General features: G+C 44.2%; 1 protein-coding gene across 2 annotated transcripts in view; it reads left to right on the top strand.

Annotated features, from left to right (window-relative positions):
* The window catches only part of GAREM1 (GRB2 associated regulator of MAPK1 subtype 1), a 210473-nt gene that overhangs the window by 106636 nt on the left and 89740 nt on the right, over nucleotides 1-14097 (top strand). The window contains exon 3 of one of the 2 annotated variants that reach the window (XM_069731261.1): nucleotides 9084-9214. The exons of the other annotated variant lie outside the window; for it this stretch is intronic. Within the exon in view, the coding sequence (XP_069587362.1) occupies nucleotides 9084-9214 (131 nt within the window). The remainder of the gene's footprint in view (nucleotides 1-9083; nucleotides 9215-14097) is intronic. 2 annotated transcript variants of the gene reach the window in all.

The following is a 14097-nucleotide window of genomic DNA, read 5'->3' as shown; positions in this document are numbered from 1 at the left end:
CCCAGGGCCGTATTTGCCACTAGGCACTTGAGGGCACGTGCCTAGGGCGGGGACAATGCTGGGGGGCGGCACCTGAGCAAGTTTAACCCCTTTCTGACATCGGAGTACTATCCCGTCCATGTGGGGTGGGCCCCTTTGACCATGGACGGGATAGTACGCCCAGCGCGATCGGCGGCGCTCACGGGGGGAGCGCCGCCGATCGCGGCCGGGTGTCAGCTGTTTATCGCAGCTGATATCCGGCACTATGTGCAAGGAGCGGTCACGGACCGCCCCCGGCACATTAACCCCCGGCACACCGCGATCAAAGATGATCGCGATGTGCCGGCGGTACAGGGAAGCTTCCCGCAGGGAGGGGGCTCCCTGCGGGCTTCCCTGAGCCCCCCGCAGCAACGCGATGTGATCGCGTTGCTGCGAGGGTCTCACCTCCCTCCCTGCTCCCTCCAGCCCCGGATCCAAGATGGCCGCGGATCCGGGTCCTGCAGGGAGGGAGGTGGCTTCACAGAGCCTGCTCAGAGCAGGCACTGTGAAGGCTGCAGCGTTGCATGTCAGATCAGTGATCTGACAGAGTGCTGTGCAAACTGTCAGATCACTGATCTGTGATGTCCCCCCCTGGGACAATGTAAAAAAGTAAAAAAAAAAAAATTTCAAATGTGTAAAAAAAAATAAAAAAAAAATATTCCAAAATAATGAAAAAAAAAAAAAAATTTTTCCCATAAATACATTTCTTTATCTAAATAAAAAAAAAAAAACAATAAAAGTACACATATTTAGTATCGCCGCGTCCGTAACGGCCCGACCTATAAAACTGGCCCACTAGTTAACCCCTTCAGTAAACACCGTAAGAAAAAAAAAAAGAGGCAAAAAACAACACTTTATTATCATACCGCCGAACAAAAAGTGGAATAACACGCGATCAAAAAGACAGGTATAAATAACCATGGTACCGCTGAAAACGTCATCTTGTCCCGCAAAAAACGAGCCACCATACAGCATCATCAGCAAAAAAATAAAAAAGTTATAGTCCTGAGAATAAAGCGATGCCAAAATAATTATTCTTTCTATAAAATAGTTTTTATCGTATAAAAGCGCCAAAACATAAAAAAATGATATAAATTAGGTGTCGCTGTAATCGTACTGACCCGAAGAATAAAACTGCTTTATCAATTTTACCAAACGCGGAACGGTATAAACGCCTCCCCCAAAAGAAATTCATGAATAGCTGGTTTTTGGTCATTCTGCCTCACAAAAATCGGAATAAAAAGCGATCAAAAAATGTCACGTGCCCGAAAATGTTACCAATAAAAACGTCAACTCATCCCGCAAAAAACAAGACCATACATGACTCTGTGGACCAAAATATAGAAAAATTATAGCTCTCAAAATGTGGTAACGCAAAAAATATTTTTTGCAATAAAAAGCGTCTTTCAGTGTGTGACGGCTGCCAATCATAAAAATCCGCTAAAAAACCCGCTATAAAAGTAAATCAAACCCCCCTTCATCACCCCCTTAGTTAGGGAAAAATTAAGAAAATGTATTTATTTCCATTTTCCCATTAGGGCTAGGGTTAGGGCTAGGGTTAGGGTTAGGGTTAGGGCTAGGGCTAGGGTTAGGGCTAGGGTTAGGGCTAGGGTTAGGGCTAGGGCTAGGGTTAGGATTAGGGTTAGGGCTAGGGCTACAGTTTGGGTTGGGGCTAAAGTTACAGTTAGGGTTTAGATTACATTTACGGTTGGGAATAGGGTTGGGATTAGGGTTAGGGGTGTGTCAGGGTTAGAGGTGTGGTTAGGGTTACTGTTGGGATTAGGGTTAGGGATGTGTTTGGATTAAGGTTTCAGTTATAATTGGGGGGTTTCCACTGTTTAGGCACATCAGGGGCTCTCCAAACGCGACATGGCGTCCGATCTCAATTCCAGCCAATTCTGCGTTGAAAAAGTAAAACAGTGCTTCTTCCCTTCCGAGCTCTCCCGTGTGCCCAAACAGGGGTTTACCCCAACATATGGGGTATCAGCGTACTCAGGACAAATAGGACAACAACTTTTGGGGTCCAATTTCTCCTGTTACCCTTGGGAAAATACAAAACTCGGGGCTAAAACATATTTTTTGTGGGAAAAAAAAGATTTTTTATTTTCACGGCTCTGCGTTATAAACTGTAGTGAAACACTTGGGGGTTCAAAGTTCTCACAACACATCTAGATTAGTTCCCTGGGGGTCTAGTTTCCAATATGGGGTCACTTGTGGGGGGTTTCTACTGTTTAGGTACATTAGGGGTTCTGCAAACGCAATGTGACGTCTGCAGACCATTCCATCTAAGTCTGCATTCCAAATGGCGCTCCTTCCCTTCCGAGCTCTGCCATGCGCTCAAACGGTGGTTTCCCCCAACATACGGGGTATCAGCGTACTCAGGACAAATTGGACAACAACTTTTGGGGTCAAATTTCTCCTCTTACCCTCGGGAAAATACAAAACTGGGGGCTAAAAAATAATTTTGGGGGGAAAGATTTTTTTTTTTAATTTTCACGGCTCTGCGTTACAAACTGTAGTGAAACACTTGGGGGTTCAAAGCTATCACAACACATCTAGACGAGTTCCTTAGGGGGTCTAGTTTCCAAAATGGTGTCACTTGTGGGAGGTTTCTACTGTTTAGGTACATTAGGGGCTCTGCAAATGCAATGTGACACCTGCAGACCATTCCATCTAAGTCCTCATTCCAAATGGAGCTCCTTCCCTTCCGATCCCTCCCATGCGCCCAAACAGTGGTTCCCCCCCATATATGGGGTATCAGCGCACTCAGGACAAATTGGACAACAAATTGTGGGGTCGAATTTCTCCTGTTACCCTCGGGAAAATACAAAACTGGGGGCTAAAAAAATAATTTTTGTGGGAAAAAAATTTTGTTTTATTTTTACGGCTCTGCATTATAAACTTCTGTAAAGCACTTGGTGGGTCAAAGTGCTCATCACACCTCTAGATAAGTTCCTTAGGGGGTCTACTTTCCAAAATGGTGTCATTTGTGGGGGGTTTCAATGTTTAGGCACATCAGTGGCTCTTCAAACGCAACATGGCGTCCCATCTCAATTCCTGTCAATTTTGCTTTGAAAAGTCAAACTGCGCTCCTTCCCTTCCGAGCTCTCCCATCCGCCCAAACAGTGGTTTACCCCCACATATGGGCTATCAGCGTACTCAGGACAAATTGTACAACAACTTTTGGGGTCCAATTTCTTATCTTACCCTTGGGAAAATAAAAAATTGGGGGCGAAAAGATAATTTTTGTGAAAAAATGATTTTTTATTTTTACGGTTCTACATTATAAACTTCTGTGAAGCACTTGTTGGGTCAAAGTGCTCACCACACCTCTAGATAAGTTCCTTAGGGGGTCTACTTTCCAAAATGGTGTCACTTGTGGGGGGTTTCAATGTTTAGCCACATCAGGGGCTCTCCAAACGCAACATGGCGTCCCATCTCAATTCCAGTCAATTTTGCATTGAAAAGTCAAATGGCACTCCTTCGCTTCCGAGCTCTGCCATGCGCCCAAACAGTGGTTTACCCCCACATGTGGGGTATTGGCATACTCAGGACAAATTGTACAACAATGTTTGGGGTCCATTTTCTCCTGTTACCCTTGGTAAAATAAAACAAATTGGAGCTGAATTAAATTTTTTGTGAAAAAAAGTTAAATGTTCATTTTTATTTAAACATTCAAAAAATTCCTGTGAAGCACCAGAAGGGTTAATAAACTTCTTGAATATGGTTTTGAGCACCTTGAGGGGTGTAGTTTTTAGAATGGTGTCACACTTGGGTATTTTCTATCATATAGACCCCTCAAAATGACTTCAAATGAGATGTGGTCCCTAAAATAAAATGGTGTTGTAGAAATGAGAAATTGCTGGTCAACTTTTAACCCTTATAACTCTCTAACAAAAAAAATTTTGGTTCCAAAATTGTGCTGATGTAAAGTAGACATGTGGGAAATGTTACTTATTAAGTATTTTGTGTGACATATCTCTGTGATTTAATTGCATAAAAATTCAAAGTTGGAAAATTTTGAAATTTTCATAATTTTCGCCAAATTTCCGTTTTTTTCACAAATAAACGCAGGTACTATCAAAGAATTTTTACCATTGTCATGAAGTACAATATGTCACGAGAAAACAGTGTCAGAATCACCAGGATCCATTGAAGCGTTCCAGAGTTATAACCTCATAAAGGGACAGTGGTCAGAATTGTAAAAATTGGCCCGGTCATTAACGTGCAAACCACACTTGGGGGTAAAGGGGTTAAAAAAAAATAAAAAATAATAATAATTTTTTTTTTTTTTTTAAAGTCCGGGGGTCCCCCGGCCCACCCACCTCAGTCCCAGCTGCTGCGGGGGGAGGGGGTCTCAAGCGCAAGGCCACCATCAGGGCATTGCTGCCCTGACTACTGTATGGGGCAGAAATGGGTGCTGTACCTTTTAAGCAGCAGCAGCCCAAGTGCATCATGTTCCTCCTGACGCCGGTCATGTCACACGCTGCGCGCTCTTCTTACTGTAAGAGCACTGGAGCAGGCTACAGAGAAGCATTTAATGTTTGTGGGAGAAGATACTGAAGTCGGCGGTGAGCAGGGAGATGAGGAGGCGGGCAGTGTGTGAGGACTCAGAGGAATTTGCAGAGAGGAGACGGGAGTCTGCTGATGTGAGTGAGTGGAGGGGATGAGAGGCTGGTATGGAGCTGAGAGGCAGGAGAGGAGAGGCTGGTAAGGAGCTGAGAGGCTGGAAAGGAGAGGCTGGTAAGGAGCTGAGAGGCTGGAAAGGAGAGGCTGGTAAGGAGCTGAGATGCTGGAGATGAGAGGCTGGTAAGGAGATGAGAGGCTGGTAAGGAGCGGAGAGGCTGGAAAGGAGAGGCTGGTAAGGAGATGAGAGGCAGGAGATGAGAGGCTGGTGAGGAGAGGCTGGTAAGGAGATGAGAGGCTGGTAAGGAGGGGAGAGGCAGGAGAGGAGAGGCTGGAAAGGAGAGGCTGGTAAGGAGCTGAGAGGCAGGAGAGGAGAGGCTGGAAAGGAGAGGCCGGTAAGGAGATGAGAGGCCGGTAAGGAGATGAGAGGCTGGTAAGGAGATGAGAGGCTGGTAAGGAGAGGCTGGAAAGGAGATGAGAGGCTGGAAAGGAGATGAGAGGCTGGAAAGGAGATGAGAGGCTGGAAAGGAGATGAGAGGCTGGAAAGGAGATGAGAGGCTGGAAAGGAGATGAGAGACTGGAAAGGAGATGAGAGGCTGGAAAGGAGATGAGAGGCTGGTAAGGAGATGAGAGGCTGGTAAGGAGATGAGAGGCTGGTAAGGAGATGAGAGGCTGGTAAGGAGATGAGAGGCTGGTAAGGAGAGGAGAGGCAGGAGATGAGAGGCTGGTAAGGAGATGAGAGGCTGGTAAGGAGATGAGAGGCTGGAAAGGAGATGAGAGGCTGGAAAGGAGAGGAAAGAGATGAGAGGCTGGTAAGGAGATGAGAGGCTGGAAAGGAGAGGAAAGAGATGAGAGGCTGGTAAGGAGATGAGAGGCTGGTAAGGAGATGAGAGGCTGGTAAGGAGATGAGAGGCTGGTAAGGAGATGAGAGGCTGGTAAGGAGATGAGAGGCTGGTAAGGAGATGAGGCTGGAAAGGAGATGAGAGGCTGGAAAGGAGAGGAGAGGCTGGAAAGGAGAGGAGAGGCTGGAAAGGAGAGGAGAGGCTGGAAAGGAGAGGAGAGGCTGGAAAGGAGATGAAGGAGAGGAGAGACTGGAAAGGAGATGAAGGAGAGGAGAGACTGGAAAGGAGATGAGAGGCTGGAGATGAGAGGCTGGAAAGGAGAGGAGAGGCTGGAAAGGAGAGGAGAGGCTGGAAAGGAGAGGAGATGAGAGGCTGGTATCATGCTGTATATGGGGAGGCTGTGTGGGGCTCATGCTGTATTTAAGGGGCTGTGGGGGGTTTAAAGATATATAGGGGGTGTCAGCATACTTAATTCTGCTCAATATTAAGTGATACAATTAATATTAATTAATATTAAGTAGAATTATTTTCATGCTATTGGTTCGGCCTCCACAACAGTCATGGTCTTTCATCTGGCCCCTCGGGAAAATAAATTGCCCACCCCTGATCTAGAGACATGGAGTGAGAAGCCCACATACGATAGCAACAGATTAGTCCGTTTTCTCACTAAATTACCCATCCAGCTCTTCAAACTATTCTCTCTGAAACATCCCAGCATTGCAGAGATAAACTTCCCTGTTTGCAGTCTGAGTGATGCTGCCCGTGGTTTTGGTAGTATGAATCGACTGACAGGTTCCCCTTAAAAACCTGTCAGTCAAACCTTGCAACCTTGGCAGAATCAACTGACCATGTACTGTGTATGAGATCCACCAGATTCTCACATGACAACGAATGGAAAGGTTTGCTAAGGCTACTTTCACATCAGCGTGTAACATATCACTTACAGGCCGGCAACTCTGCGTTCGGCCTCATTCATTCCCTATGGGACTTGCGGACATGTGCAGCACTTGAGGTGAGACAAAAAAAAACACTGCTAGCAGCATTTTTTTCTTGTTGCTGCAAGTACCGCATTTGCCGGATCGCAGCAAAACCGCAAGTGCCGCAAGTCCCATAGGGAATGAATGAGGCCGAACACAGTGTTGCCATAAGCGATCCGTTACGGATGCGGAAAAACTGCCGGATCTGCCGCAAATGTCAAAAATCGCTGATGTGAAAGTAGCCTAAGTCACTGCCGATAGTGTCTGCATTAGTCATACTCACCAATGGGGGAGGCAGCACGAAAAGTGCCTAGGGCAGCAGAAACTCTAAATACGGCCCTGGTGGCACCGTATCAAAAGCTTTTGAAAAGTCCATATGCACTACGTCCACTGGGTTCCCTTGGTCCAGTCCGGAACTTACCTCTTCATAGAAGCTGATCAGATTAGTCTGACATGAACGGTCCCTATTAAACCCATGCTGATACTGGGTCATGAGGTTACTCCTCTTCAGATACTCCAGTATAGCATCTCTTAGAATGCCCTCCAGGATTTTACCCACAGTAGAGGTTAAGCTTACTGGCCTATAATTACCGAGTTCAGTTTTTGTCCCCTTTTTGAATATTGGCACCACATTTGCTATACGCCAGTCCTGTGGTACAGACCCTGTTATTATGGACTCTTTAAAGATTAAAAATAATGGTCTATCTATGACTGTACTTAATTCCTGCAGTATTCGGGGGTGTATCCCATCCAGGCCCGGAGATTTGTCAATTTTAGTGATTTTTAGACGGCGCCGCACTTCCTGCTGCGTTAAGCAGGTGACATTTAATGGGGAATTTTTATCACTAGTCATTTTGTCCGCCATGGGATTTTCTTGGGTAAATACTGATGAAAAAAAGTCATTTAGCATATTGGCTTTTTCCTCATCCTCATCCACCATTTCACCCAGACTATTTTTAAGGGGGCCAACACTATCATTTTTTAGTTTCTTGCTATTTACGTAGTTAAAGAATATTTTGGGATTATTTTTACTCTCTCTGGCAATGAGTCTCTCTGTCTCAATCTTTGCTGCCTTGATTTGCTTTTTACAGAATTTATTTAATTTTCTATATTTATTTAATGCCTCATCACTACCTACTTCCTTTAATTCTCTAAATGCTTTCTTTTTGTCACTTATTGCGCCCCTTACAGCTCTATTTAGCCATATTGGTTTCCTCCTATTCCTAGTATGTTTATTCCCATACGGTATATACTGTGCACAGGTCCCATCCAGGATGCTAATAAACGTCTCCCATTTTCTTTGTTTATTTTTGTGTCTCAAGATATCGTCCCAGTTAATTGCACCAAGATCCTCTCTCATCCGTTGGAAATTTGCCCTCCTGAAGTTTAGTGTCCTTGTAATCCCTCTATTTTGTGATCACTATTACCCAAGTGACCCCCAACCCTTATATTTGATATGCGGTCTGGCCTGTTGGTTAATATTAGGTCTAGCAGTGCCCCCCTTCTTGTTGGGTCCTGAACCAGTTGTGAAAGGTAATTGTCTCTCATAGTTGTCAAAAACCGATTACCTTTGCTGGAACTGCAGATTTCCGTTCCCCAATCTATTTCAGGGTAGTTGAAGTCCCCCATAATAATGACTTCTCCTTGTGTCGCAGCTTCATCTATTTGCTTTACGAGGATATTCTCCATTGCTTCCATTATTTTTGGAGATTTATAACAAACCCCTATCAGTAATTTATTTTTTCCCCCTCCCCTTATCTCCACCCACAGGGACTCTACATTTTCATTAGATTCTCCTATATTATCACGCCGGATGGGTTTTAACCCATACTTGTATATTTATGCCACTACAAGGACATCCAGAGGGCTGATCTTTTTTTATGATATATATTTGACTATTGCAACTGTGTATGTTTTTCTTTGAAACCCAGGAGCAATTGGAGGTTGGGGACTACAAGTAGAGACAAGTCTAGTGCTTCGCTGCCTCAGTCGGCCTCTCCATTCTTGGTGATTGTCGGGTTTCTCCTGCCATACACACAGTGGAGCCCTCACCATAAACTAGAGCGGTGCAGGGGTGCTCTTCAGTGTTTTCCTTAAAATGCCAGAGTGTTTCAGAGAAAAATATATCCGGCTGCAGTCATGCTACCAAGCTCCGATTTTATGCTGCCTGTGATCTGGGTTGCTGAGAACATGGGATGCTGAGAATTTGAGCAGACAAGTGGTGCAGCCGGCTGTGCCATGGATTATTGTGTTTTCAGTATTGGGCTGTAGATCTGTATACATCTGGGGCAGTTTTTTTTCTAGATGCTGCAATTCAGAAAATTGCATCACGGAGCCATCTGTTTAATGTGCTGTAGATCCGTCAGAGGTCACTAATCTGTTATTTCCCATCAGCAGCTATTAGGATTGTTGTATTTATGTGATAACAGTGCTGTTATGTATGCCCGGTATTATTTTCTGTTCTTTGTGATGTTATGATGAGAAATGTTCCGTTTCACAATTCTGTACCGTCAGTTCAGCCATCATTCTGCACAACACGGTGGAACTTGTGGAGCGTTTTCACCATGACGGATGTCCTACATAAATCTCTGACGACACTTGTATTATCATTTATTTTCAGGACAGTTTAAATTGCTGGAGCAAGACCGGGATATTAAGGAACCAGTGCAGTATTTTAACAGTGTGGAGGAGGTGGCTAAAGCTTTTCCTGAGCGGGTCTACGTCATGGAGGAAATAACGTTCAACGTCAAGGTAGCCAGGACAAATATTTATCACTGCTGTAATGAAGTGGAGACGACGCTTTATGTCTTGTAATAGGATCTTGTTCTGTACTTGCTTTGGTTTGAAAGATCTTTGATGTGACTCACAGCATGACGAAAAAGAGTTTGTTTTTTTTTTTTTTCTTAAATGGGGGAAAAAAACATTATCCGATAATAGCAACCTAAAGATCAGTCATTCTCCATAACCTGGAGCAGGGGTGGGCAATTTATTTTTCCCAAAGGTGGCCACATGAGACACTGACTTTGGAGGCAGAACCTAGGCCCAACTTAAAGGCTTGTTTACTTTCCAAGAAGCTTCTACCCAGCTGCAGTTTATTAAAAAACAGCCTTTACTGTACTCGTCTTCCCTGGATCCGAAAAATCGTCACCGCTGCTCCTGGTTCCTGGCATTGGTGGGGTGTTGTCAACAGTGCAGCAGCCAATCAGTGAGCTGAGGGTTTTGAAGGAGTGTTCGGTCTACACTGACTGAGCTCACTGATTGGCTGGCGCACTATCACGGTGATTTCTGCATCGGGGCCAATGCCAGACATCGGGTGCGGTGTCGGAGACTACCTGGTGGATCCAAAGAACATTAGTATAGTGTGGTTGTTTTATAATAAACTGCAGCCAATAGGAACTTAATTAAAACAGAACAATAACTTTAATTCTGCTCATTATTATTATAGCTTTTATCACTTAGTATTGAGCAGAATTAAGTAAGTTGACTCACTGCCACTGCCAATACATGTTAAGAAAGGCCTGATTATAAGCTGTGTTAGCAGATAATCAAAATCATATAATTTATGGCTTATTTATAAAGTTTATAATTCATATGCTCCTGCCATATAGGCCTTGTGCCATGATCGATAGCTCCCCCACACAGTACGATGAACCCCACAGATCCCAAAATATATTTTGATGGTTCCCCCCCGCTGTCTCCCCACACACAGTATGGAGGCCCCACAGTATCCTCCAAGTACTACCTTACAGTAAAAAAATAAAAATGCTCACCTAGCCTCATTTCTCCCCTGCTGTACTCCGGTCAGTGCAGTGTGTATACTGAGGTTCTCTACAGCAGGCACAATCTAGTGACATCAACATACCTGATGTCCTGAGATAGTCGCACATGCTGGTGGCTCCCTCCTCCACCATTGGATTTGCCAGTACCTGCATCCTGAGGATGCAAATACTAGTGAAATTGAGATGGTGGGGGGGGATGCTTTGTGGTGCGGTATGCCGCTGCTTTTAGCCCCTCTTGCTGGACACCAAAAGGGCCAGATGAAACCTTTGGGCAACATTTTGCCCAGGACAGACCTAGAGCATGATCAGATCATTAACATGCTACTATATCGATTCTTCTATCTGATCATTGTAATCATCTTATGTAGTAATAATCAATGCCTTGCATCTGCATATCATAGATGACGTGTTCATTTTAGGAGATTTTGTATATCAGTATAACCCCCTCTAAATACAGTACAGACCAAAAGTTTGGACACACCTTCTCATTTAAAGATTTTTCTGTATTTTCATGACTATGAAAATTGTACATTCACACTGAAGGCATCAAAACTATGAATTAACCCATGTGGAATTATATACTTAACAAAGAAGTGTGAAACAACTGAAATTATGTCTTATATTCTAGGTTCTTCAAAGTAGCCACTTTTTGCTTTGATGACTGCTTTGCACACTCTTGGCATTCTCTTGATGAGCTTCAAGAGGTAGTCCCCGGAAATGGTCTTCCAACAATCTTGAAGGAGTTCCCAGAGATGCTTAGCACTTTTTGGCCCTTTTGCCTTCACTCTGCGGTCCAGCTCACCCCAAACCATGTCGATTGGGTTCAGATCTGGTGACTGTGGAGGCCAGGTCATCTGGCGTAGCACCTCATCACTCTCCTTTGTTTGGGATCATTGTCCTGTTGAAAAATAAATGATGGTTCAACTAAACGCAAATAGAATAGCATGCCGCTGCAAGATGCTGTGGTAGCCATGCTGGTTCAGTATGCCTTCAATTTTGCATAAATCCCCAACAGTGTCACCAGCAAAGCACCCCCACACCATCACACCTCCTCCTCCATGCTTCACGGTGGGAACCAGACATGTAGAGTCCATCCGTTCACCTTTTCTGCGTCACACAAAGACACAGTGGTTGGAACCAAAGATCTCAAATTTGGATTCATCAGACCAAAGCACAGATTTCCACTGGTCTAATGTCCATCCCTTGTGTTCTTTAGCCCAAACAAGTCTCTTCTGCTTGTTGCCGGTCCTTAGCAGTGATTTCCTAGCAGCTATTTTACCATGAAGGTCTGCCGCACAAAGTCTTCTCTTAACAGTTGTTGTAGAGATGTGTCTGCTGCTAGAACTCTGTGTGGCATTGACCTAGACTCTAATCTGAGCTGCTGTTAACCTGCGATTTCTGAGGCTGGTGACTCGGATAAACTTATCCTCAGAAGCAGAGGTGACTCTTGGTCTTCCTTTCCTGGGGCGGTCATCATGTGAGCCAGTTTCTTTGTAGCGCTTGATGGTTTTTGCCACTGCACTTGGGGACACTTTCAAAGTTTTCCCAATTTTTCGGACTGACTGACCTTCATTTCTTAAAGTAATGATGGCCACTCGTTTTTCTTTACTTAGCTGCTTTTTTCTTGGCATAGTACATATTCTAATAGTCTATTCTGTAGGACTATCAGCTGTGTATCCACCAGACTTCTGCTCAACACAACTGATGGTCCCAACCCCATTTATAAGGCAAGAAATCCCACTTATTAAACCTGACAGGGCACACCTGTGAAGTGAAAACCATTCCCGGTGACTACCTCTTGAAGCTTATCAAGAGAATGCCAAGAGTGTGCAAAGCAGTCATCAAAGCAAAAGGTGGCTACTTTGAAGAACCTAGAATATAAGACATAATTTCAGTTTTTTCACACTTTTTTGTTAAGTATATAATTCCACATGTGTTAATTCATAGTTTTGATGCCTTCAGTGTGAATGTACAATTTTCATAGTCATGAAAAAACAGAAAATCTTTAAATGAGAAGGTGTGTCCAAACTTTTGGTCTGCACTGTATTTCATGGCTACTGTCATGTGTATATATATGTTCTCTATAGTATAAAAGTGTGACTATACCATTCATACCATGCCACCTGTACAGTTCTAAATACTTGACTGATGTAATAAAACAATTACCGTATATACTCGAGTATACGCCGACCCCCCTAATTTTGATACAAAAACTGGGAAAACTTAATGACTCGAGTATAAGCCTAGGGTAGGAAATGCAGCAGCTACCGGTAAATGTCAAAAGTAAAAATAGATACCAATAAAAGTAAAATTAATTGAGACATCAGTAGGTTAAGTGTTTTTGAATATCCATATTGAATCAGGAGCCCCGTATAATGATCCATAAAGTTTATGATGGGCCCCGTAAGATGCTCCATAGACACATTTGCCGAATATAATGCTGCACAAATGTTGATTATGGCCCCATAAGATGCTCCATAAAGATATTTGCCCCATATAGTGCTGCACAAACGTTGATTATGGCCCTATAAAGAAACTTGCCCCATATAGTGCTGCACAAACGTTATGGCCCCATAAGATGCTCCATACAGACACTTGCCCCATATAGTGCTGCACAAACGTTATGGGCCCTGAAGATGCTCCATCCAGAGACTTGCCCCATTTGCTGTTGCTGCGATAAAAGAAATCACATACTCACCTCTCCGTCACTCAGGTCCCTGGCACTTTCAATATTCACCTGACTAAGTTCTGTTGCCGCTCCATTTTCAGCGTCTTCTGCACTGACGTTCAGGCAGAGGGCGCGCACTAACTATCTCACCGCGCCCTCTGACCTGAGCATCACTGCAGAAGACGCTGAAGACAGAGCGGCGGCTGGACCGATGAGCAGCTGAATATCGCGCAGCGCTGCCCTCCCTCCCAGTTATACTCACCTGCTCCTGGCGCGGTGCAGTCCCTGGTTCCCTGGCGCTGCTGCTTCTTCCTCTACTGAGCGGTCACCGTTACCGCTCATTACAGTAATGAATATGCGGCTCCACCCTTATGGGAGGTGGAGCCGCATATTCATTACTGTAATGAGTGGTACCATGTGACCGCTCAGTACAGGAAGAAGCTGCCGGCACCAGGGAAAAGACTTGCAGGGACCGCGCCAGGAGCAGGTGAGTATAATTAGACAGCCCCCACTTCTCCTCCCCTGCTGACCCCTGGGTATGACTCGAGTATAAGCCGAGAGGGGGACTTCAGCCTCAAAAAACGGGCTGAAAATCTCGGCTTATACACGAGTATATACGGTACTTGTTTAATAAAATATATAGTTTACTTATTTCCTTAAGTACAAATGTTATGTAGTTCTTCAAGATGTGCAAACGCTGTGTGGGATGACGTTCTCTAATATAGGATGTTTTCATACATGGGCCTTGATTTATCAAGGCGTTATTGCAGAATTCTGGCATAAAATGTTTGAAATGTCAAAAGATTTTTGTGCAGCTCGTTTCACAAACCTTTTACAACTTTTGCTATTTTTACACCAGTTCCAGCCAACTTGGACTCAGTGGGTCCTGGCCAAGAGTGCCCGACAAATTCATCATTTCTGCCACAAGAGAGTCCCAGACTAGCATACATTTCTGGTGGTGATGCACGGCCGTTGAAAGATGCACTAAATTTATTGAAGAGGTGGATGCTTATTCAATTTGATGCATCTTTATACAGCATGCTCTTCTTTAAGACTCTTGTGCAAAACACCAGTCTTAATTTGGTACCTTAGCAGATTTTTTTTTTTATAAAACTTTTTTCTGCCTGATGTTTTTTTTTTTTTTTAAAGAGAATCTGTTAGTAGGATCAACCCTCTTAAACCCCCTA

Source organism: Ranitomeya imitator, chromosome 6 (assembly GCF_032444005.1).
Source record: "Ranitomeya imitator isolate aRanImi1 chromosome 6, aRanImi1.pri, whole genome shotgun sequence".
Taxonomy (NCBI): Eukaryota; Metazoa; Chordata; class Amphibia; order Anura; family Dendrobatidae; genus Ranitomeya; species Ranitomeya imitator.
Note: the sequence above shows the minus strand (reverse complement) of the source record. Positions and strands in the feature narration are given on the sequence as shown.